At 36.3% G+C, this 25,509-nt stretch overlaps 1 protein-coding gene across 5 annotated transcripts in view; it reads left to right on the top strand.

Moving 5' to 3' along the window:
- The window catches only part of SHANK3 (SH3 and multiple ankyrin repeat domains 3), a 7,266,504-nt gene that overhangs the window by 4,828,707 nt on the left and 2,412,288 nt on the right, over positions 1-25,509 (top strand). For all 5 annotated transcript variants that reach the window (XM_044088609.1, XM_044088608.1, XM_044088610.1 and 2 more), the window contains one exon: positions 13,772-13,885. In XM_044088609.1, the coding sequence (XP_043944544.1) occupies positions 13,772-13,885 (114 nt within the window). The remainder of the gene's footprint in view (positions 1-13,771; positions 13,886-25,509) is intronic.

The following is a 25,509-nucleotide window of genomic DNA, read 5'->3' as shown; positions in this document are numbered from 1 at the left end:
TTTTGTTTCAGTAGTGTTACCTTTCATTTTTGTCATCCCTTCCGTCAAATTCTGTACAGAGCTCTCTGCCAGGTTGTTACATGAACATTGAAATGGATAAATGTTTCATAATGATTTCCATTTTCTTTCTCAAAATTTGCATATTCTACATTAGTGAATATGATTCCATTGCCCACACTAGCATTTCTTGAATGCTATGTGTAGTTAAACATACTTTTCATTAATTGTCTGCAGTTCAGCAGCAGATAAGTGCATTTTTAAATATTATTTTTTTCTAAACTGCAGAATATCGTTTCTGGTATGGAGCTACTTTCTAGTTTTTTATTGGCATGGTGTGTTGCTATTAGTTTTTAGAATTGGGAAAATGATGCAGTTACTGCTGCTTATCACTTGCATTTCACATTCGCCACTGTTCTAGTAGCTTTCCACTGAATTTTATAGAATTCTAAATGGTTGGTGCTAGTTTGTGGATATTGCATGCATCTAATGCTTAGTGCAGACTGTTTTGGAATTCTGCCCTTAATTAGAACCTTTTATGGTAAGCATACCCAAATTATGTCTTCAACTCTATAACACTAGTAAGAGACAGAGTCCCCCCCACCCCACAATGGCTTTTACTTGATTTTTTTTTTTATAAGAAGTATACCAAGTGTGTTTACTACATATCCCAACTACACATCCAGAGCACTGTACATTTGTTTAAAAAATCCAATTCTCTTAAGAATCAAACCTATATCCTGTACACTTTGAAGTTCTGCAGCTGATTCTCAAGTATGTCCGAGTTACTAGAATATCATGTATATAAATAGTAACATGATATTCATGGTAACACACTCTATACATCCAACTGAGATATAAAAAGTACAAATAACACTGAAAAAGATAAATGGTTTGGTGTGATAACCTATAATGAAGCACTTCATTTACTGATCATTCAGACTACCTGCTGATGAGCATAGCTGAGGTCATGGCTGCAAAGGGTCTGTGGACCAGCCTATCCATCTACTTATCAAATGGAGATAAGTAAATAAATGTCTCCTGTCTAATTTTGAAAACATCTATGCCCTTTCCATTATTGCAAAAGGTTTTCCACGCATAGAGGTATATTTCTAGTGAAGTTATTTGAATAGCATTTAACAGCCCAGTCTGAATAGTTTTAATTTTTGAGTTTCAACTATCTGATTATTTTATTTCCTTCTTTAGTACGTATTGCATAAGGAAAAGATCTTAGTCTGAAGAACCTTGGTTTAACATATGATAGGACATAAATAGTAGTTGTAGTCTCTTGTAACATACCGATATATCTATTTTAAACATACGTTCATAGTTAATAAACCAGTAAGTCACCTGAGTAGTGTAACGATCAAGTAGGGGATGAGACAGAAAGTCTATTCATTACGAAAGCTCAAAACATTTTCTTACTACCCCCGATCATGTCTGCATGCATTATGTCTCCTGATTACTGTGTCATTTAAAGTGTCTACTGTGACCAATGATTAATGCATGTGATAAATACTTGTTGTCTGTTCCAATTGTTCCTTTATTCTGTTCACTTTGATCTTTTTGCTGCAGTGGACAGCTGCTTCCCTCCTGCTCATTTGTCCACCTTCATTGTACCTCCTGTTGACTGCACGCTCATGAATATTATCATCTCATTCCAAGTTACTTGCCTGCTACATTTTTGTTACTGCCTCAAAACTGAGACATTATTCTGCCATGAAATCCTTCAGCTGAGGTGGAATGCTAAGACATTACTCCTCCATTAAATCCTTTAGCTGAGATAGAGTTGTGAGACATTACTCCTCCATGAAATCCTTCAGCTGATTTACTACTCTAAAAATCCTTCAACTGACTCGGTATACTAAGACATTACTCCCCCTTTAAATCCTTTAGCTGAGGCCAAGTAGTAAGACATTACTCCTACATGAAATCCTTTAGCTGAGACACAATACTTAGAATTTACTCCTCTATGAAATCTTTCTGTTGAGTCTGAATACTGAGACTTCATTCCTGTATAAAATTCCTCAACTGAGACAGAAAAGTGACACATTACTTTTTCATGAAATCCTTCAGCTGAGACAGAATGCTGACTCATTATTTCTCTATGAAATCCTTCAGCTGAGACAGAATGCTGACTCGTTATTTCTCTATGAAATCCTTCAGCTGAGACAGAATGCTGACTCGTTATTTCTCTATGAAATCCTTCAGCTGAGACAGAATGCTGACTCGTTATTTCTCTATGAAATCATTCAGCTGAGACAGAATGCTGACTCGTTATTTCTCTATGAAATCCTTCAGCTGAGACAGAATGCTGACTCGTTATTTCTCTATGAAATCCTTCAGCTGAGACAGAATGCTGACTCGTTATTTCTCTATGAAATCCTTCAGCTGAGACAGAATGCTGACTCGTTATTTCTCTATGAAATCATTCAGCTGAGACAGAATGCTGACTCGTTATTTCTCTATGAAATCATTCAGCTGAGACAGAATGCTGACTCGTTATTTCTCTATGAAATCATTCAGCTGAGACAGAATGCTGACTCGTTATTTCTCTATGAAATCCTTCAGCTGAGACAGAATGCTGACTCGTTATTTCTCTATGAAATCCTTCAGCTGAGACAGAATGCTGACTCGTTATTTCTCTATGAAATCCTTCAGCTGAGACAGAATGCTGACTCGTTATTTCTCTATGAAATCATTCAGCTGAGACAGAATGCTGACTCGTTATTTCTCTATGAAATCATTCAGCTGAGACAGAATGCTGACTCGTTATTTCTCTATGAAATCATTCAGCTGAGACAGAATGCTGACTCGTTATTTCTCTATGAAATCCTTCAGCTGAGACAGAATGCTGACTCGTTATTTCTCTATGAAATCCTTCAGCTGAGACAGAATGCTGACTCATTATTTCTCTATGAAATCCTTCAGCTGAGACAGAATGCTGACTCGTTATTTCTCTATGAAATCATTCAGCTGAAATAGAACGCTGACACATTACTCCTTTTTTAATTTCTCCAAGTCTTTTGGGTTTCTAACACCATGATGGGAATGGACCCCATTCCTAAGTCAAAATATGATTAAAGTTCATGAAATTAGTATTGTTTCAATCTTTGATATTAGGCAGAGGTGCTCTGTGCAGCATCCGCAATGTGCCCAGTAATGACTCCCTCTGCAATTCATACGGAGTCACATGTATTGGTAACAGATCTCTAAGTACGACTGTAAATTCTTTTTTATAAGACTTGTTCCTCCTACTACTACTATTGGAACTTTCTGAGTATCCTACTTCCACTTTGTCCTCATTTCTGCCTGCAAGCACTGGTATTTTATGACTTTGTGTCTCTCTATACATAAGACACTGTAGTCACTGGGTGTAGTAATTTCAATGATCAATGCTACTTTTGTCTTCTTTTCATGAACTACTTTAACTGGTTTTGTTTTGCATCTTTTTTTGAACTGTTGGTAACGTGATCCCATGTGATGTAAACTTCATTATTTTTATAATGCCTTGTGGCTCATGTTTTCAATGTTTTTCACCTACTTAAATACTGTAATGTTTGCACGATCCACAATGCAACAGTCTTGCCACATTATTATGCCTTTCAGTATATAATCCTTCTGCCACTAGTATATCACAACCAACAACTCAATGTGTGACTGTTTCCAATTGTTTTACAAAACCTACATTTTTCTATTTCTCCCGCATGTTCAATGGACTTTATAAACCTATGTACCTTTGTACCTAGTTCACTATCTTGGGCCACCTATATTAACCGTTCATCTTTTGGTTTAAATTCACCCCCTTTTAACCATTCCTGCATTCATTCCTGATTGACATAAGGTTGTTCCAAGAGTTTTCTGTACTTGCAACTATATTTCTGCATTTTCCACATTTTTTATCTTCTCATCTGATCCTTCACCTTTTATTCTTTCTTTTGTGTGTTGTCACATTCAGTTCCTGCCTGATTTTTATCTGCTTCTGGTTTGATTTCCATTCCTGCTTGACACTAATACGCTTCTGCTAAACTAAACAGAGAAGTCATCCTTGGTATATTCTCCTCATGTTTTAAAACTTTGACTATCTTTGTATCTTGTGAGGTCAGCAGATAGGTATGCAGTCCTACAATTGCAGATCTGTACAAGTAATTAATTTTGAGTAGGCCCATACCTCCTTCAGAATGGAGAATATATAGTCTTGGTATACACTGATTTCTATAAATCATTTGATAAGCATGAAGCACTTTTCTTGTTTTCCTGTTCAACTGATCCAATACCTTTTGGGTCCTGTCAATCACTCCAAAACTGTAAGTTAGGATAGGAAGAGCAAATCGGTTTATAGCTTGAACGTTTTTTTTCTAAATTTCAGAGCTGTTTTTAGTATTAATTTCAGTCTTCTAAAATATTCTTTACTAAGTTTTATTCACATTTTTTTCATGTTTAATTGTTGATCTTTCATCAATTCCCAAATATTTGTACACTCCCTCTAGTTCAAGTTCTTTTATATAACATTCCTGTCCCAGGCTGATGTTTTCTTGGTGCTGCAGCTTTCCTGCTTTAAAGGTTGCTTTTGCACATTTCTCAAGACCAAATACAACATCTTATATCATATGAAAAAGATTTGACCACTTGCAGTTGTGCTTTCAGTTTCTCATCCGATGAACTATATAGTTGTAAATCATCCATAAAAAGAAGATGAGAAGTCTTTACACTTTCTTGTTTCTGGGAGACAAATTGTAGCCATGACCTACTATGTTAAGTAGACAGCTTATTGCATTATGGGCAAGACAAAAAAGCAGTGGTGATAAAGAGTCACCCTGGAATATCCACCTTTGAATTTTTATCCCTGGAGTAATAATTTATCCGTTATCATGGCAACTGCAAAGTGGTTTGCCACTGTTTCATGGCCATTGTAATGTAATTGATCAATGTAGGGTGTTACTTATACATTTTTAAGCACTCTTTTATCCATGAATGTGGGATACTGTCAAGTGCTTTTTTGTAGTTAGTCCATGCCATACTTAGATTATTCCCCTTTTTACAGTTTTCCATTATGACTTTATTTAACAACAAAAGATCACTTGTTCTATATGACTTTCTTTTGTTACCCTTTTGTTCTAGTGCAATTATTAAGTTTTCTTTTAAATGGCTATAAACTGTCTGCATCAGTTCCAGTGTATAGTTTATACAGCTTCAGAAGGCAAGTTATTGGCATATCATTTTTAGGTTAGTTTTCAGGTTCGCTCTTAAGGAGGAGGAGTATTGTTTTTCCTGTTGATAACCAGGTTCATATCTGTTTGTGGTGTTCATATAAATACTTCTTACTCATGGTTAAATCATCATGTAATGATGTCAATACTTTTAGCCAGAAGTTAGGTACTACATCTGGGCCTGGGGGTTTTCCATATAGGAGCTCTGCTTAATTTTGTGTCATTTTCTCTGGCCATTACTTCATCTTGCTTCATACCCTGCACTTTTGAACATTTTATTCTTTCTTTTACTTATTCTATCCATTAAGTGTCTTTGTTATATTCCACGGGATCGTCATAGATATTTCTCCAAAATGCATCCATTTCTACTTTTTTGGGTGGCGTTTCAATTCCTTTTGCCTTGTTTCCCAGTCCTCTATAAAACTTTTTGGGTCATCAATAAATTTCTTATTTTGTACTTTTCTTTTATATTTGTCAGCATATCTTCTAAGCTTTTCTGCTTGTGCTAATATTTTTATTTGCGATAGCACGATAGATTTTGATCTGTTCTTATACTGCACATTGCTTTTATCACGTCTATCTTTCTGAGTATTTTTATTGATCTGTTCCCTTTTCTGTGCTCTTCAGATACTTCTTGTCTTAATTTCTTTATAGTTTTCTCTATTCGATACTTCATGATTGACTTTGATTTCTCCCTTCCTCTCCTTTACTGCCCTGTGTTTCTGTGGCAATACTTTATCTATTATTAATTTAGCTGCACAGTAATATATCCTATTTACTTCTGTTATATTGCACAGATTTCTAACAACACTCTTAATTACTGTGTTCATCATACTTCGAAGTTTTTGAGTTTTATTGCCTTTCTGTAGTCTATTTCTTTCATTGAGCTTAATATGTCTGTTCACCTCTATTAAATCAGGCAACTCTTCTCTTAAATCATTTTTTTTTCTCTGTTCTCCATTTCCTGCAGGCATTCTACAGAAAGTTCTAAACCATCTTCCTGTGCCACACTCTGTTCCGTTTCATCCTGTGTCATCCATTGCTCTTTCATATGGGAGCTCACTGGCCAATCACTCCACAACATTGACCATGTCAGAGTTGCCATTTTCCTGTTCCTTTCCTTGCTGTGCAACTCCAACAGAAGTTTTGTATTGGTTTCCTAGGAGACTTCAAAGTATCTTCATATGGCAACTGATCAGATGTTTCCTGCTCCACTGGTTTCTCCTTAACTGTGGTGTTATCACCGTAAGATTTTCTGCACTAAATCCTTCACTTTGCGGGTAGTCTATAACCTCAATTTCTATTTCTTTAACTTCTCCATTACTAATCCTTTTTTGTACTTTTTGCCTTTGTTTTCTTATTTTTTGTAATGTAAAATATTCCATATCTGGATACCTTTGCCTGTATTTGTCTTCAAATATCTTTGGTGCTGCTCTTTTTGTATTGATTAGTTTTTCTTTCTACTTTGCATAAGTATTGCACCATATTATATCTCTTATTCTTTCCCATGTCCATATTTCTTCTTCAGATGTCTCTTGCTCCTCCTGTTTCTCCTTACTTTGGGGACTCACTGTTCATCATCCTTTGACATAACCTGAGTTAGACTTCCTACACTAAATCCTTTACTTTGCAGGTATTCCATAACTTCAGCTTCTACGTTTTAACTTCTTCTTTACTATTTTTCTGTTCTACACCCCCTCTTTGTGATCTTATTTCTTGTAATGTGAAATTCTCCATATCTGAATGCTTTTGCTTGTATTACTTTTTGAATATCTTGCGGGCTGCTTTTTTGTATTGATTAATTTGGCTTTCTCCTTTGTATAAATATTGCACCATATCACATTTCTCTTTCTTTCTTTCCCGTATTCATTTTTCTTTTTTATATCTTTCAAAAATCTCTAGATTTTGTTCTTTATATTTTTGTACTTCCTCAGTCACTTCTTTTTACAAACAGCCCAAGGTTTCTTGTTCTATATAATGTTTTGGATAAATCTGTTGTAGTAATGAACACAAATTTGAATTTGAAGCTTTTGACAGTTTTTCTTGTGCAAGTATTTTTCTTTTCTCGAATTTGTCCCTTAATCTTTATACATGTCTTCTGCCTAGAAATTCTGGGCTTCTTGCATAATAGTAACAATACATAATTTCTTTCTTATCCTCAATAGTCCACTCTATCTTCTTTATGGCTCTTTTATGGCCTGTCAGTTTTTGTGTACTACTACATCCTTCTACAACAAAGGGGTCATCCTCCCACTGAGCCTGGCTTAACACTGTTGTAGGAACGTTTCCATGTCTTGAGGATTTGACACTGTCATTTTTTCCAGTCCTGGCACCAGTGCACCTGCCAGGATTGGGCATCTTTTTATCCTGGGACTTGTGTACCCAGCTGTCTTTTTTTAACCTACTTCAGTCCATGATATATGCTATATAAAATATAATCTATATAGCAATGTCATCTTGGTGAGATTTTGTAAAAAACAGGGTCCACCTTGTGAAGGTACTCACCAAGACTTGAGGATGAACTCAATTCCAGCAATACTGCTCTACTTTGCTTGCTGATTTTATCATCTCTCCACTTGGACCCTCTATGAAATCCTTCAGCTGAGACAGACTATTGAGACATTACTCTGCTAAGAAATCCTTCAGCCATGATAGAATATACCCTGGAATAAAGTACAAAAGCATAAAGTGTGATCTAGGGTTTGTGTAAAAATAATACTTTTTTGTATTTCTGCAAGGCCTAATAAAAAATATATATATATATATATATCCTGTTCCATATGCTCAGGGTCTTGACAGTATTCTTCTGCGCAGTCCGATATCTGACAACCCTCCCCAGACCCAGCACTTCTTGATGTGTGTTAGTGACAATGTGGTGCAGTCCTCTTAAAACATCTGCAGGGCATGAACTGAATATGTTTACACCTTTAGATTACACAAAAGATACATAACATAGGTTTGTTACACATGTTGGTTAAAAAAATCATTTATATTATGAGTTTGTTTTTAATATGGCAGATGGATCCCTATGTATTTACATACTGGCCGAAAATATTCAGTGTTGCATGTTTTTTTAATTTTCAGCACGTTGAGCTAAAACTTTGAACAGACATATTTCTGAGTCCATTTAGTGAGAGTGTCAACTTTCAAATGTAGGCCAAAGTGTGTGTCTGACACCTTGAAAGGAAATATACTCTGAAGTGACATTTCCTTCCTATAATTACCACTACGTTTATTCATAATGTTGGGGCATATGAATACCTTGTACTAAAAACATCTAAAAATAAAGTTATGAGCATGTATTTAATCTGGCACCTGCAGTGTTGTAAACACTAGGTTTCAATATTTTAATGAAAGCTTATAATATATTTTTAATATACCCATACTTTCAAGCACCTTATAGATGTATGCATTCTTTGTGCCAAGTTACCACATTCTGAGGTATTCTGAAATGAAATTATGTGTTACCATATCTAAATTGCATTGAGGAAAAAAGACGCAGGCCAGCATTCTTTGTTGATAAATGGCCTATTTGCTCCTTGTTTTGTTTAGACATTCACTGTACAGTTTCTGCATCTCCTTGGGTTAAAGATCCTCTTTAAATGCAATGGGTGACAGAATAGCAAAGGAAAAGATGACTGCTGCAGGCTATGTAAATGACAAACAGTAAGAAATTAATTTAATTCAGCCTATGAGCTGAACGTGTATCAGAAACTATAATGTGCCTTGCAAGTGAAATGTATTAGGTGTGACACTAAGCAGTGAAATCCCTTCTGATAAAACTATGTGCAGTCATTTTATAACAACTTTTGATGTTAAAATTACTTTTAAAAAATCTAGATTGATAAAAGGAGTTGACATTGCACTGATACACTGTTTTTGGTCTAGAACATTACAGCTTCAGCTATGTTGTATGAATCAGTTTTATATTAAATCCACAGAGTAGTCTGTAAATACTTTTGTTTTCAGATGAACGTTGGTTACCATGTCTATATGGAAAAACAGAGTACAAAAGACAGGGGACCACAATTTTAGTAAGACTGGGTAAGGGTTATAACATACACTAAGGGCATCTATGGATCACTAAACAAATTCATCACATGAACGTTCTGAGCTATGTAATTTGCTGTGGGTAAGTTTAACCATAGTAATGGAACCACAATATATGTATTTAAAATCCATATCACATTTGCAAAACATGTGATCACTTCAGTTTTTAGAAAGATTTTTTTTTTTCAGTTGCAGGTAAGCTCCTACATCACCTCCACCCCCACACACACACGCACACACTATATTCAATAGAGTGTCTGTACCTTGGTTTAAAGGCAAACTTTACACACAGCAAACTTCATTTGAGAAAATTACAGACAAGCACATACTTCTGAGCAAATTCCCAATTGCATTTTTGAATGGATAGTGACAATAGTCTTTTGACAGCCTTTCATATCCCACCTTTACAAATGTTAACTTGGCTTTCCTGTCTGAAAAAGAAGATATCAAATGCATCTTTGTTCAAGAATTCTAGACATAGTAAATGTAATGGGGGGGACAAGACCCATACCAGGGCCAATTTTGAAATATTACTCTATTCCACTTTAAAAAGTTAATAGAAGAACAGGGTTTGTATCAATACATAATTTATGATCAATAAAAGCTATGAAACTAATTCTGGTGTTATTGACTGGCTGTAATACTCGGTGCTTTGCTAGAAAATCAAAGAATTTATGAGGGGCAAGAAGAAAGAAGGTCATTCTGCAAAATCACGGAGAGCTGAGAAGTCTGATTAAATGTGAACAAGAAGAGACGTAGCCGAAAAACCACTGAAATCAAAGGTGGTCTGTATGCTGCTAGAACTACATAGAAAACCTAAATTATTAAAGCAGACAAAGGAGAACAGTTAATATCAAAAGGACCATGTATGAGAGGAATCACCCGCTGACTTTAGTGTATGATGATACAATACACACTCTCAGAGAAGGCCTAAATATTGCTTTATCCACAGGCATTAGCAATGAAAGTGTATAGGAACACAAAAATATAGTTCTTAGATGTCTGCAGTAGGAGCTCACGTCCTTTATTCTGCTGTGATATAAAACAAAACCCTTAAATCAGACATTGTAGCAGTTTCTGAAGGTGCAGACATAGATCTTCCAAGTTAAAGCGTAACTTGCATTTATGCTGTTTTTTTTATAACTGCTTTATTATTTCTACAAAAAATTGTGTCTACACTCATTTATTCTTCAGAGCAAGCCTTTTCATTATAAGTTCTTCATATTTGCTAACATCAAAGCTTAAGCTATTCAAGCTTATAGTGCCTTTTTATATTTGTCCAGTTAATACCCAATAGTTCCTTATGCCATCCATATCTTTTCTGGGTCTGGCTTCTTTAGGTAAGTGACTTACCAGCTAATACTAGGCAGTATTAGAAAGGTCAAGGAATAATTAACAAAATGGCACTAAGATTATTAATTTAGGATGTCCCATAGTGGAGAAATTAATCACTTTTTGCTACCTATTATTCATATTTTCATATTTATGTTTATATTTTCATTACCTAGAGACCTACATGCTATTGAGGGATATGGTGTGAAATCCTATGGGGGGAGACAGGAAATGTCATTGTCGATGTCCATTTATGTCACAATATATTGGAGATATTGTACGTTTTTTTGTTAGTAACTATGACAATAAGTAATTTCCACATGTACTTAACAGTTCAAAAAACAAAAGACTTACAAACTATTGCATGGCATCAAGTGAAACATTAGTTGTTGTTGAAGAAAATTGTCACTGATATTTGCACTGTAAGTTGCACATCTTAAGAGATATTCATCGTTAAGTATACTGCCAATATACAATTAAGAATATGTTTCATGTTTCTGTAAATATCTCAATAAGCATGCATCCAGAGATCAATTTCTTGTCATGTCAAAGCTTATGTCTAGCTAACAATATATGTCTAGGTTGTATAGTTTACAACATATGACAAATTGTTTATGAAAGTTTAGCAAAAAATATTACTCTGGGTTTGTATGCATTATAATATATTATAGTTTTTATAGAAACGTTATGGGTTTACAAGGTATAACAGTTTGTTTATGAATGTTTAACCAAAAATATTACTCTGGGTTTATGTGCATTATAATACATTACAGCTTTTGTAGAAAGACTATGGATGCACTGATCAGTATTGCTGTAAACAATACTTCCTACTAATAGCATTGCTGTTTGTGCAGTTGTAATATCTTTTATTGTTCACAATATACTTTCATTTGTTTATCTTGTGCTTTTAAGTTCATTTTTCTGAAAATGTCAGGAATGCAAGGACGTGTGTAGGCTGCTAGAAGTGGGACATTCCACGCCAGTTAGGTGTTAATGGTTCTTGGGTGCCACTTGCAACAGTAGTAGTTCTACACAATGGATGCATTTATGGTGGGGAATGGGAGTATAATCCTTAAATTCAAACTTCATAACGGAGGTCAATAATCAATATATTCAGTGTTACAGTACAAAGGGTCAATATTATATGAATCGCTACATATATATAGCATATAGCAAAAAACAGCATTCCTTAACATGGTAGTACTCTTTTGCCAATGCAAAAATTAACAAAAATAGGGACCACTTCTGTAGCAGTTAATTAAAGCACAGGCATGTGAATAGTGCTTAAAGTTACAGATTCAGTGGGAGGGAGGACATACATCTATCTAGGCATGAGTGTGATACCTAAGGATCAAACTTTTAATGTGAAGCAAAATGCTAATCACTGTTTTGATGTGGTACTTTCGGGACACACTTTCAAAAGTGGACTCAAGCAATTGCAGATATGGTTATAGTACATTTAGTCACTTTGTTATAGTGTGAGTCTCTACAAATCCTATTCATTAGTGTAATCACCCATTTAAAAGTTGACCAGTACCAATACAGACATGAATCTTCAGTCCTCCAAACTGTTATTTATGTATTTATATCAGGCACTATGACATAGACAGTTAAGTCTGTACATTGCTAATAAGTTTTATTTTCTTATTATTCACCTCTTAAAGTCTGTACATTGCTAATAAGTTTTATTTTCTTATTATTCACCTCTTATTTTGTATATTATGTGAGTCTGATCAAGTCAATTAAGCAGAAAGTAACCTTGGGTCACCCCTGAAGTGAGACACTTATGTCTTGTTTGCTTTCTTTTTTTGCAAGTAAGAACAAGATAAACCAATGATAAACCAATAATAGATAAAACAGTGTAAATATGCTTTAGCTCCCAACACCCAGTCATCATAGCTCTCAACCTCTCACAGCAAAAAATCTGGACAAAGCCGTAAATAATGGGGGGGGGGCAAAAATAGGGACAATTTTTGAATATTGCTCTTATAAACTTAGAAAGTTGATACAATAATAGGTTTTGCATTAGCATGAATTTTCTGAAGGCATATGAAGTTTGAATCTCAAATGTCTTTCATTATTTTCTGACACCATTCCTCTGTGATTTGCAACTGATTTCCCAGAAATCACAATTTTAAGGGAAACAGGCCAAAAATACATGGCAATAATCTGGACATTCTGAGAAAATCTGGACAGTTGAGAGTTATGCCAGTGATGCTCCTGTCCAAGGAAGTGGAATTGTAATGCTATCTCTGCCTCATATACTCGTAGTCAACAATCATGATGAAGAGGTCATATGCAGATAGTAAAGAACTGTCACTCAGACTAGCTATAGCCGTAGATCTCCAAGCAAAGATATTACTCAATGAAAGTTGGACTGAGGTTGTTTTAGCAGCAGTGGCCAAATGTTACAGGTCACATTATTCAAGGCAGAATGTAGCAGGTGCATCTGTAAGCTTAGTGGATGCTCCATGAAAGCATATCAGGGCTGGTTTCATTACACTGACTCAGACATAGAGATCAATGTAGGCTGGTACTGATCTAAGTAGAGAATTACAGACTTTAAAGGTTATGTCATGAAACATGGGTTACTATACAATCTGATATAGATGTTGAGCTTTGGAAGGTACGCTGAAGTATTTTGTGCTATGCTGCCCTAAGGCTGCAAGTTGTTTCATGACAAATAGGCTGGTTTAGGTGCAACAGTTAAAGCTCTTGTCTTGGTGCATATTCCATGTAAGGTGATCTGATGCAGATTCACAGGTGAGTACAGAAGCACATTGGTCTCTCATTTGCCAGGTGTGTCACTCTATGCATAACGTTAATGGGCAATATTATGGGTGAAATATTCCCTAAAACATGGGGCAGTACTGTTTGATGAGACATGATTTAGAGAAACTGAACCACTTTCACCATTGCATGTGTGACTGCAGGGAGAATTTGTAATAAGTATAGTGAGTGTGGGTATTGGTGGAACAAAGCCTAACCAACAAATAGTTACTTTTATAGTACTTTGCAGGCTCAAGTCCTTCTGAACTGCATCTTAGTGAAATAAGTTTAGGATAACTTACAGTGAGTCCTTTCATTCCAAATTGCTATCGACTTCAAAACATAAAATCAGTTTACCATAACATTTGTACCATATCCTTTTGATGTTAATAGCATTTGTTTTTTTCCCACAGTGTTGAGCATCGGTGAAGGGGGTTTCTGGGAGGGTACAGTCAAAGGACGAACAGGATGGTTCCCAGCAGATTGTGTGGAGGAAGTACAAATGCGACAGTATGACTCCCGGCAAGGTAAGGCAAGCCAGCATTTTAATTTGGCAAATTATTCTCTGCATAAACTTAAAATAAACTACTAGATGAAAAATACTTTACATGACAAATTTAATTCATTATGATGGATGTGATACTGCAAGAATCTTGCACTTAAATCTAGCAAACAGTATAAAAAGAGTTAGTTCAGAAAGTCTGAGATTCACTAATCCACGGTTGTTTTGGCTTGTTCATGTGAGTAGTGAGGAAAGGACAGAGAAGGGACTGATATTCAGATTCTGTATTTTCCTTTGCCAATGAAATCTGGATTTTATTTGGGTACTTCTTGTAGCACTGAAAAATGCATCTGAGCCTTTGATGTCAAGGTTCTGCCTGCCCCAAAACAAGCCGTAAACTGTCCACACTAATTCAAATTTTTTTTGCCAAATATAGTAGCATGTATGTCAACAGGTATGTGCCAAAAATAAGACGAATGTTACTCTTCATGCTGTGGACCACAGTTCTTGATCTCTTTGTTATAAAAAAATGTTAGGAAGTGTCCTGTATACAAACTAGACAGGTGGTATGTAGACGAGAGGCACAGCTTGCTTCACAAAGAGAGGCCAGGTAACTGTAATCCACAGATCTGCCATCACTTTTCTCTTTTTCATGTGTTTCAGATCACTGAGACATTCAACTCTCTTCTAGTAACAATGTTTAATAAACTAATAGTGTACAGTATCCTGTTTCTGTTTTTGATTTATAGTCCATTTTATAGAACCAAAGGAGTTTCATGGGTCCAGTTATGCAGACTGTCTCTATTGCGTGTTTGCTATCCCTACATTTCCTACGTTTCTATTTCTTGCACTCGTACCAGGGTATGCACATTCTGTTCATGGCAGTATCAGACTTCCCTCTACATAATAAACACTAGACTTTCCTCTACATAATAAACACTAGATCTTACAGGCTATTTCTAAACTGCAGGCATTTAGTAGGGCTGAAAGTGGCCAGTGTTCAATGTACAAAAAAAAAGATGGGGTGCTACAATGAAATGGGATGCAAAACCAGGTTACACAGCATACCACTGCACCCATTCATTGTTCATTGTATTTGAGGCTAACAAGTCTTTGGTGGTCCTGCACTCATTATCTGTACTGTTTATGCATCTGTTCCATCAGAGGGATGAATAAGCATTGAGTTTATTCAGTCTGATCTTAATGCACTGTGAAAGATTACCATGCAGAATGGAATTTAGTTATTTCCAACACCTGGGCAGCTCATAGATAAGAAAAATGCCTTCCTACATCTCTGTCTAGTGCTCCTGCTGAGAAATGTAATTTTGGCTCATCTTTTACCTGTGTAAGCACTGGTCATTAGTGAATTCTCAACACCTGAACAACTTTAAAAGGGTTCCAAAATGATGTCACAGGTGCCCCCTACAGTGCTGTTTGGAATCATTTACCTGGCTCATCTAGCCGTTTTGTTTTATATCACTTTCTGTTTCTAAGCAGCACCAGTTCTCCCTCATATTGTGAATATGCTAATTTTGATGCATATTAATTATGCAGACCTTACTGTTGGTTTGTTTACAGGTAACTCCCCTGATGGTATTATGAGCCTTAAATACTGATCTTCTCAAAATACTGTAATGGAGAGCTGCTAACAAGGCTGTCCCAGTGGAGCAAAGTGCTTGTTGCAGGCTGGAACATGTATATGTGTCTGTAGCTCTCATTAAATACAGAAGGTTTTTACTAGCCAGCTAATGTACTGGCAACCTGACCAATTCAGCTTGCCAAAAACACCAGAAGAGGTTTATAATGCATACAGCATTGTCGTTTGAATCAAGGGCAGCAACAACTGGCAATATTGCTTTAAGATTTTTAATGCAGGCTTGTGAACTTGTAGCCTGGTGTTTGTTAACATGTTTCATACTAATGTACTAAATTAACAGCTGGGTCACTTGGGCACCATTTCATTTAGAAGAATGATCCCGAGCAGGAGAGTCATTAAAGCAGATACAGCATGTTAAAACACTGTGAAGAACTGTATTCTGACTTCTGGTTCCCTCTTATTTTCTGTTATCTTTGCTTTTGCCAGTTTTAATCCTTGACAGTATGAAAGCTTTACAAAAAAAAAAAAAAAAAACTGTAGATGACTGCCTTAAGGATTGGATGTGTTTTGCTGTTCCCAATAAACCACCCCATCTCTTCTATTCTCTTGTGATGTGCATTATGAGAAAGGTCTTTGGTTTAAAAAAAAAAATAGAAGAATGTATTTCTAAATGGTTTGTTTATTTATTTACTTATCTATTTGCTAACTGGCTGAGTGGGTTGGCCTGTGGATCCTATTCAGCCACAACCTTGAACAATCACGGAATGGTAACCAAAACATATGGACAGTTTAGATTAATCAGTAATCCAACATGCCTTTTGAAGAATACAAGATTAGCTAGGGAAAAAATGGCATAGACACATACAAAGTATACAACTCCAATCAGACACTGAGAGTTCAGGTCTTAACCCAAGATCTAGGGCTACAAGGCACAGTATATCCTACCAGTGAGCAGTTATGTTTCTTCACAATTAGGTTAAAAAATCTTGTAACATTTTTAGTCAAAATGTGTAATATGACTAATTTCTGCAACAGCCCAGAGGTAAGGCCCCTCTAAAATGTGTATTACATCTTTGCTCACTGCATAATCGCAGTAAGGCATCCAGTGAGGGGATTCCCTGACCCCTACTGAAATAAACCATCGACTATGCTTTGCTATTACATTATATGAACTGACAGCTTAACATGCTGTTTTATAACTGGGCAGTGTGTGTGTGTGTGTGTGTGTGTGTGTGTGTGTGTGTGTGTGTGTGTGTGTGTGTGTGTGTGTGTGTGTGTGCTTGTGTGTGTAAGAGAAATCCTGTAATGCTGTCAGTCGAAGCATGTCATATGACCATGACAAGCCTTTCACATCTTATTGGTTAATAACACTGCAGTCAAGCCACTTTAGACCATGCTGCAGAACAGTCCAGAAATGATAACTTTTGTATCCTAAACCAAGGAAATAATTTTATATTTGATTGCCATTTTCAAGCCATCCAATCTCTGCCCACTGATATGAAATCTGGTCAGAGCCTGCTAGTCTGACCAGACTGGTGAACCAGTAGGCCATGAACTGTTAGTGCATATGAAAATGGTGATAGAAGAAGACTTAAGGTCAGTTAAGTTCACCTGAGTTCTGCAGTGAACCCTTAGGCATTTGCCTCTCCCTTACTGTTGCTATACTCATTCAATTTTTCGTCTACCCAAGAACTCCTCCAGTCACTTACATTTCACTACTGTCTCTGGCAGTGTATTCCATGATCTCTCAATCTTGTCTGGGAGCAGTAATTCCTTTTTCAAAGCTTGATTCACTCCTTTTCCCAGTATATGCTTTGCAGCTCTAGCAATTACACTTTTGCCAGTCATTAAGGTATGTTTGCATGATATCTTCTCACATTCCTTTGTACCTCATCCAGGCCTCTTTGGTACCCTGCCTATTTCATTTTGCCTCCCACTTGTTCACCCATTAATCTTTTTCATGGTGGGTGGTGAGAACTTGTTGACAAAAACTAAAAGTTATGGTAGGTTAAAGGGGTATCTTACCTACATACTCTTTACTCCTAACTCAGGGCATATAATTAATTACACTATTAGAAGAAGCACTCATGTGCATTCACCTGAGTTTCCCACCATTAGATATCTGATGGCATTACTGAAATGTGGCCTTCCAGGTGTGAACTCTGCGTCTCCCCAAAAAGAAAAACCTTAACTCTCCCACCAAGAAGGTGAGGTTATCTAGAATGTTTTAATCCCCCCATCTATCCCTTTGTCACCAACATCTTGGATCAAACCTGGGTCACACTATCACAGATAAGAAATTTCCATCTGTGACATAAGGCCATTAAGTTGCATATATATTTTTTTACTTTCACACTTTACTTACCTAGCCCTTTCAATCTTTTCTCAGATGTTACTCATCCCACTTCCTGTCTCCATTTGAGTAAATTTGTGGCATGTAGGCCTTATCAGTCTAACCTTCTATCCTCTGCATGGCTGCCCAAACCACAACACCGATGTTGCCTATGCACATTCAATCTGCCCTCCTATCTACACAGTCGTACATTCTGTTGTTCTTCAGCTTTATTTCATAATTCAGTCTAGCTGTGGGCACAACCATTCTGATCCCTTCTCACATCTCTCGTCCTTACGGCCAACCCATTAGCAAGTGTGTTTCCATGTTGATGAATAATATTTAATGCTTTGCAATTAAATTGCAACATCTACCTACCCGCCTACCCACCCTTCAGGATGCACCAGGGATCCTTGAAGACTGTCCTCCTCTACTTGATGATTGTGTCTTTCTTGGTTTCATTAGAGAACAGGCTCATCTTATTCACAACACCTAATGATATACCTGGTCCAAATAAAGCTGACAGTGCAATGCTGACTCATGTAATGCTTCACTGATTACTGGCTTTTCTGAATATAGTTTCTGTCTAACTTTCACCCTGCATTTCTAGTAAGTCAATCAATCAGTTCATTTTTCTCCCTACTGTCTTACTCTTCAATATTCTCACCTACCAGTTACCTTCTATCACATACATGGTCAAAGGCCTCACTAGAGTGCAGATTTGCCATATTTATAGGTTCTCTCTTGCCCACCTCAGTGGTGAGACACTTAAAACTGCATCAAGCTGGTTTAGAAAGATCCACTGTATAAAATTACACTGCTGACTTTCTGCAAGAGAATTAGCATTGAGGAACTCTATCCCTCTTCCCTGTTGAATCTTTATTTTATCCTTTGTTACTATTGAATGTGACTAGCAAGCCTATAATTATAGACCCCTATTCCTGGCCAACTGACTTACAAAGTAGCTACTATGCTGGTACTGTGACTGTTTAGTCTATAAGCAGGGACAGCAAAATGTAATCATCTGTTCACTAAGCACAACTTCCAACTTCTTCTGCAGCTGGAAAGGCAGTTGGACTAGCTCCCATAATTTATTTATTTTTTTACATTTCCTAGAGTCCCTCATTACTGTCTCTATTGCCAGGTTCCCTTCCATCTTTTCATACTCTGCTGTTATCTGCTAACATTGTAAATAGTTCTTTTTCTGCAACTACACAGATGAGGAATTATTTCAATCTTCCTACTTGATCTCTCTTAACCATAAACTTTTGTTTACATTATGATTTCTATGAATCCATGCAGGATGACCATCTAGTGTCAGAAATACTTACTCCAGAATTTGAGTCTGTTATGCTGTGACACTTCCTTGCTTATTTTCATTACTCCATCCTTATAAACTGCAGACAGTCAGTATTGTTTTCTTTGGCAGACATGTCAGTGCAGATAGTCAGCTTCAGTATTTGCCATAATGTTGTTTGCAAGAGAGGTAACTAGGGCTGGAATGAATAGGGACAGCTGTTCTGGTGAACTCTATCATGCTTCACACAAGTCTGTGTCCAACTGCCATAGATCTTGGGGTGTACTATGTGACTAGCTATTCCAAATAGATTAATGTGGCTGGAGATCAAATTCATGTGGCAGACAAATTTGTGGTATATTACCATATGATTAAATGGTGAGCGGTAAACATGGCTGTGGCAGAGAAACAGAAGATTGTGCATATGTGTATGACAAGGAGGTGTTTAACGTGACAATGTGTATCAGATGTAGCAGGCACCCGACTGCTTCAGAGTGGAACTGACTTAAAGTGATATATGTACTGAAGAAGGAACATTTCTGCGATCAAAAGAATTTTGGCAACATGATTATTTTGTAAAAAAAAAAACAATTTGGCTTTGAATGATTTTTCTTAATGAAGAGATGCAGTCATTACAAAATGTGTACTTTCTTTGATATACCACTAAATACTTCATCTGAAACTATTGTAATGGTGATGACAACATATCACAATTTATTCCATATTCTTCTAGAATCAGTAAATGCAGTAGGGGCTTAGTTCATTTGAAGATAATTTGGCACCACTGTGAAACATTTATTTGCATGTTTGTACTCCTTTGTTGTCTTTCTACCAGAGTCGTGGTATTAATTTACATATGATAAGGAATTCTTGTATTTATGGCATCACTGTTCTCTTCAAAGAAGAAAAGTCAGACTCGTTGCTGCATACATTATATGAGAAAAGTTCTTTGAAATTGGTAGTGTTGTATATGTAGATAGAATAATATTTAAATGAGTGGACTTTATTCTAGAAACAGAATTACAATTAAGTGGACAACATTTTGTGTGTAACAATGCATTTTATATTAAATGTTCATATCTGTCATTCAAATAATGTCATCTCTCAGGTAATTAAATCGCTAGCTTTTCAAAAAACTGGCAATAAGCAGGCTTTATATATTAATGTCTCTGTTTTTTTCATAATGACGAGGTCCAAGATCATCATATCTGATGATCCAGAAGAAAACTGTTAGTGTAAAACAAAATAATACCAAATATAATTTTCACTACAACCATATTTTCTGCACTGACCTGCAAGCATTTTATATGTCTCTGATTCTGTTGTCCTTCAACCCTTCAAAAAAAGTTACATAATGTAGCCTTAAACCTTAAAAAATGCAATATCTCTTGTGAGGTTATACCCCAGCTGTATCCATTACTATATACTGTTTAATGAAATACTGTGATTTTGTTTGGTTTGAGAACTTGTCAGAGCTTGGGCTACTGCATGGCCTTTGGATTATATTCTCAGTTAGAGAAGAACAACATCAAACAGAGTTGTGTTCATTTCTATTAGCTTCCATTTGTATACTCAAGGGTAATCTTAGGCCAACTGAACCTATTTGGTCCAATAGGGCCCCACTCTAGGCTATGACATCATAACTTATGTGACTTACAAGAGTTATGTGAGAGACACTACATCAAAATACAAGGCCATCTTGCACTTGTAGTCCTGCTTCCAAGGTGGCTACAAGTCCCATTAGTGGAGCAGACTACATTTCTTGTAATGGACTGCACTAGTGACTAGTCTAATATTATTAATAGTGCAGTATCACACCACTTACATGACTGACAGTGTTAGTTGCCCATGCTGTGATATTAGTTGCTGTCTCTTAAGTTCTCAGCAGTGTTTTAACCCATAATTGATGTTGGATTAATTATCTGGTTTTGTGTAATAAGACTCTATTTAATTTGAAGACTGTGTGGCATTGGTATTTATTTTGCTTCTCTTGCTGATGTGGGATGTATGATTTGTTGATAATGAATGTCATTCTATGAATAACTCTGGAATAGTCAATCTCAGCAATTATGAAGGCAAACTCTGGTAAGCACACACACAAAAAAAGTGAAAAACAAATGAACATACATAGTAATGTGGGGTAACTTTTAATCACCAATACATATGACTAAAATCTTTACCTCACACAGGCAAAGTACAGGGTTTGATGCTGATCTCTGGTTATTTGATAGGCTTGTAATAGTCTTCAGACTGATAGTCCATTATTTATCTGTGAACCTATGAATCTATGGGAGGCATGAGACAGAAGATTTTACCAAGTTTCATGTCTCAGATGAGCCTACTTCAAGTTAGCATTGTCTGAGCAGTGCTGTCTGCAGCACCTCCCAAAAATGGTGGTATGTGTGCATAGAGTACTTAACTTACCAATGTAGGTTGATAGTTTACTTCTATTTTGGCAATATTTTTTTGACAAAATAAAAGCTAATAATTAGAAGATATTGTTCTGTTTTTAATATTCAATAATAGCACATATTTCTGATACCTATCCAAAACAATCTAAGTACAGGAGGGCAGTAGATCAGATGAGGTTTGGAGAGGGGATGGGACGGGGTGGAAGGTATGGGATTAGTTCTGGGGTCCCACCAAAATAGTCCAGATTAGTTCAAGCAATTGCAAAGGCCAACCCTGCGTATACCTAATGATTCAAAAGAAATTCATAAACTAGTTATAATGTTACGGTGTGTAAAAATTAGCCTAGCTAACTGGGATTCAGTCTTTCTCTGCTCTGAGCTTGAATAGTTTGAAGCAGGTATAGTTAAATAAATAAAAGCAGTAGCAGATTTACCAGGGGTGCTAGGAGGGGCTAAAGCTCCCCCATTAACAAAAAGCACTTAGGCTTACCTTTCAAATACTACTTTTGGCAGACTGGTAATTTTCTGATTTTTAGTCTTGAATACAATTAAGACTAAAAAATCTGAATAATTACAGTACCATCAAAAGCAGTTCCGATATCGGTAACCATTTGAAATGTCAGAACCCACTAGAGCAAGTCCTGAAACACGCAGACTGAATGGCCAAAAGACTAAACTTACATTCAAAGTCTAAGATGCCATCCTCCCCGCCAGTGCAAAAAGAAGTTTTAAGGAGAAGAGCAGTTTTCAAGAATCGCTCTTCTCTGAGTTTTTTGTATTTTTTTCTTCAGTTTTTCAGCACTTTAAATTTTCAGTGCTGATATTTTAATAGGGAGCTGTTCTATATCCCTTTGTAGCCTAATTCCAGGAGACAGACACATGGGAGATTAAAGGTGAACTACTGAAAAAGCGGGAGTAAATTACATCCGGTTTCTTTCTTTACATTCCAAATGGCAGCCGGTACGTTTTTTTTTTTTTTTTAATAATATCAGGGAAAGCTGCCTGTACTGTTTAGTACATTTATAATCTGGTTTATCTCATTTATAATCCTGTCCTTTTTTACTTATATTACTTGGTTTAATTTTGGGTAGAGATTATGAGTTTAGTAGATATTGGTAGCTCAATCACTTAAACTATCTGGTGAGCATTGAGCATTTCATATAAATTAATATAATTGGAACATTAGTTATTATTTAGTCCAGTAGTGTGCTATTTAAGTTTGATCTAGATGGCTCTATAACAATTTGTGTGAGGTTGTTTTGATTAGGAAAAAGTTGGACATGCTGCTTTTGGACTAATAGGTTCATAGATTAGTACTAGGCTAACTGCCTTTGTGGGTCATGTTAAGCCTATCCAATTACCTCAGGTGAGAATCAACCCTGCACCCTCTGTCTGTAAGGTAAATACCTTAACTATTATGCCAACCTCCCACTGGGTAACAATAAGTTTGTATTAAAGTCTGCCATTAAGCATTAGACTTCATTTGATGTTCACTTTAAGGATGTCTTATAAAACTGTCTGAAGAAAAGTAGGGCTTGAAGGAGGAAGAATGTAAACTACTGTGAGCTTGGCTTTGTTACTCATTAAGAATGAATACATTAGCCAGTTTGGAACATTTTCATATTGTTTCAAGAGGCTAAACTTGATTTTTGGATACTCATAACATGACAACTCTGATTTTTTTTTCTTTTACATGGTCTGCTATTTAAATGTATATGACAATTAATCTGGATGAAGGTGGAGCAGAATGTACTGCAGCTGAACTATGTGTCAGTTATTTCTATTACTTCAGGTGTGTTTTCCATAACCCAGGCTTTTAACCTGCTCTTTTATACTGTGGGTGTTTAGGTGGGATGTACTGAATTCCTTGTTTGACTTTTGGTTCAGTGGAGTTGCTGGCAGAATCTTTTGTCTAACACCTGTGGTGTTACCTTCTCATATGTGATATCATCTAACAAAGCAGGCCCCAGATATCTCTTCCGACCCAGATGCCCATAATTTCATTTCTGATGTACCTCAATGTACTTGACTAGGCATCACATCTGACTTCAGTTCTGTAAAGCAAGCAGTACAGTTGAGGCTTTGAACAAATGATCTTGCTAAACGTTTTCCCCCTCTTCAGAAATAAATTGTTGTGCTATTTTCAGCTTTTGCAATTCCTTTTCATTTTAAACACACTAAGGCTTAAAGGTTGGCATTCTATATGGAAAATAAGTGAATGTGAAATACAGGTGTACCCCATCTAATATATTTTTATATCTAGCCTCTTTTTATCAGTTAATCAAAGCAAATTATCAGTTTGCTAGACAGACTACGTAATGAGGTTGTCAGTGGATGAAACAATTAGCTTCACTGTATAATGTGTTGTGATTCTCACTTTGGAGAACAAATGAGTGTTTGGTGAAACAAGCTGGGATACAAGATGTACCTGTTGTTTAGTCAAACCAGTAGATTAGTGTAATTGTTATTTTTTTTTTTTTTATCTTGGCAGGCTGAGACCAGTTACTGTGGGTGGAAAATGGGTATGGGGGCCGTCCTATGGCTGAATTGACTGACTGTTATTCGTTGTTGTAATTACAGCTTTGCAGGACTAATGTGCATTTGGGTGAAACAATCTAGAATGCAAGATGTGACTACTGTGTCTATCAAACAAAAATGCATGAATGTAATTGTTATTTTTTTATCCTGCAGTCTCAAACCAGATACTTTGAGAAGGCAGTGGTTATGGGGTGCTGTCTGTGGATTAAATGATTGGCTCTGCTGTTTGCTGTTGTAATTCTGGTTTTGGAGTACTAATGTGTGGGCATTTGAGTGAAGCCAGCTAGGACAGTAAAAAAATAGTTAACAAATGATTGTCTTTCAAACTAAGGTAGAAAACGTACCACAGAAAATCTAAACCCTTTAAGCTTCCAGGGTCTTGGTGTCCCTCACACCCACAGCTGTCTAAGGGATTTTTGGCACAGTATTGGTGGGAGGATGGTAATCTTCTTCGACCTCTGCCCTGGGTCTCACCTAGTCTAAAACTGACTGCTCGGAGGTGTGGTCAGAAAGTTGCTATAGCTTATTTCAGTGCTGGGAACCATGTGGGAATTTTTTTTCTTAACTTTGTTTACAGTCACATAGAGGCTTACACAGAAGATCACTATAGCTTATCTAGCGGCAATGTACTGTGAAGAAGCAACAAGCTAAAATGCAGAAAAATAGGTGTGTGTGTGTGTGTGTGTGTGTGTGTGTGTGTGTGTGTGTGTGTGTGCGTATATATATATATATATATATATATATATCTATATATATATATAGGCCTTTTTAAGTCTAGCCATGCTTCTTGGTGAAATTTGATAGATATTAATTCCTAAGGGTTTGGTGGGGGTATATATACTTGGGCATGGGTGGTCGAGCATTTACAAGCTTCTTCCCTTTAACAGAGACACAGATTCCTGTTCCCTATCCACTGATCCAACTTTTGCTTGTATAATTGCAGGGATGAACTCTGCTTCACGTGAATGGGAAGCCTGTTCCAGAGTAGGGAGAGCCACTGAGACACATACCTGTCCCTCGCTAATGGTATAGATAGTTGTTAGAATCTATATAGGAATGTATTCCAGTGACTGCTATTGAGCCATATTTTTGTAAACTGAAATATTAGACTTAGTTATAATCAAAAAAGTGCCCTATGTTAATAATTGTGATACACTCTTCTTGAAAGTAGTATATGGATGAATTTCTTCTGTTGCTACACATGTTTATTTTGGGTAATACTTTTTCTTTATATGATTGTTCTGCCTCATATAATTTTGAAATAAATACAATGACTTGATGTTAAAAATAAGCAATAATAAGTGTCCCTGCACCATAAATACACATAGAAGGATTGCTTCAATTAAGTGCCTGAGATCTCAGGATACATATCTCTTGAAGCAACACTACATGATAAATCTGTGATTGAGATGTTTGGCTACAGTACTTTAATTCCACGAACAGCTGACAATTATTTTCCATAGGGAAAAGTTCA

Source organism: Protopterus annectens, chromosome 11.part0, assembly GCF_019279795.1.
Source record: "Protopterus annectens isolate FY-2018-M chromosome 11.part0, PAN1.0, whole genome shotgun sequence".
In the NCBI taxonomy this organism is placed as follows: Eukaryota; Metazoa; Chordata; order Ceratodontiformes; family Protopteridae; genus Protopterus; species Protopterus annectens.
This window is presented reverse-complemented; position numbering and strand designations above follow the sequence as displayed.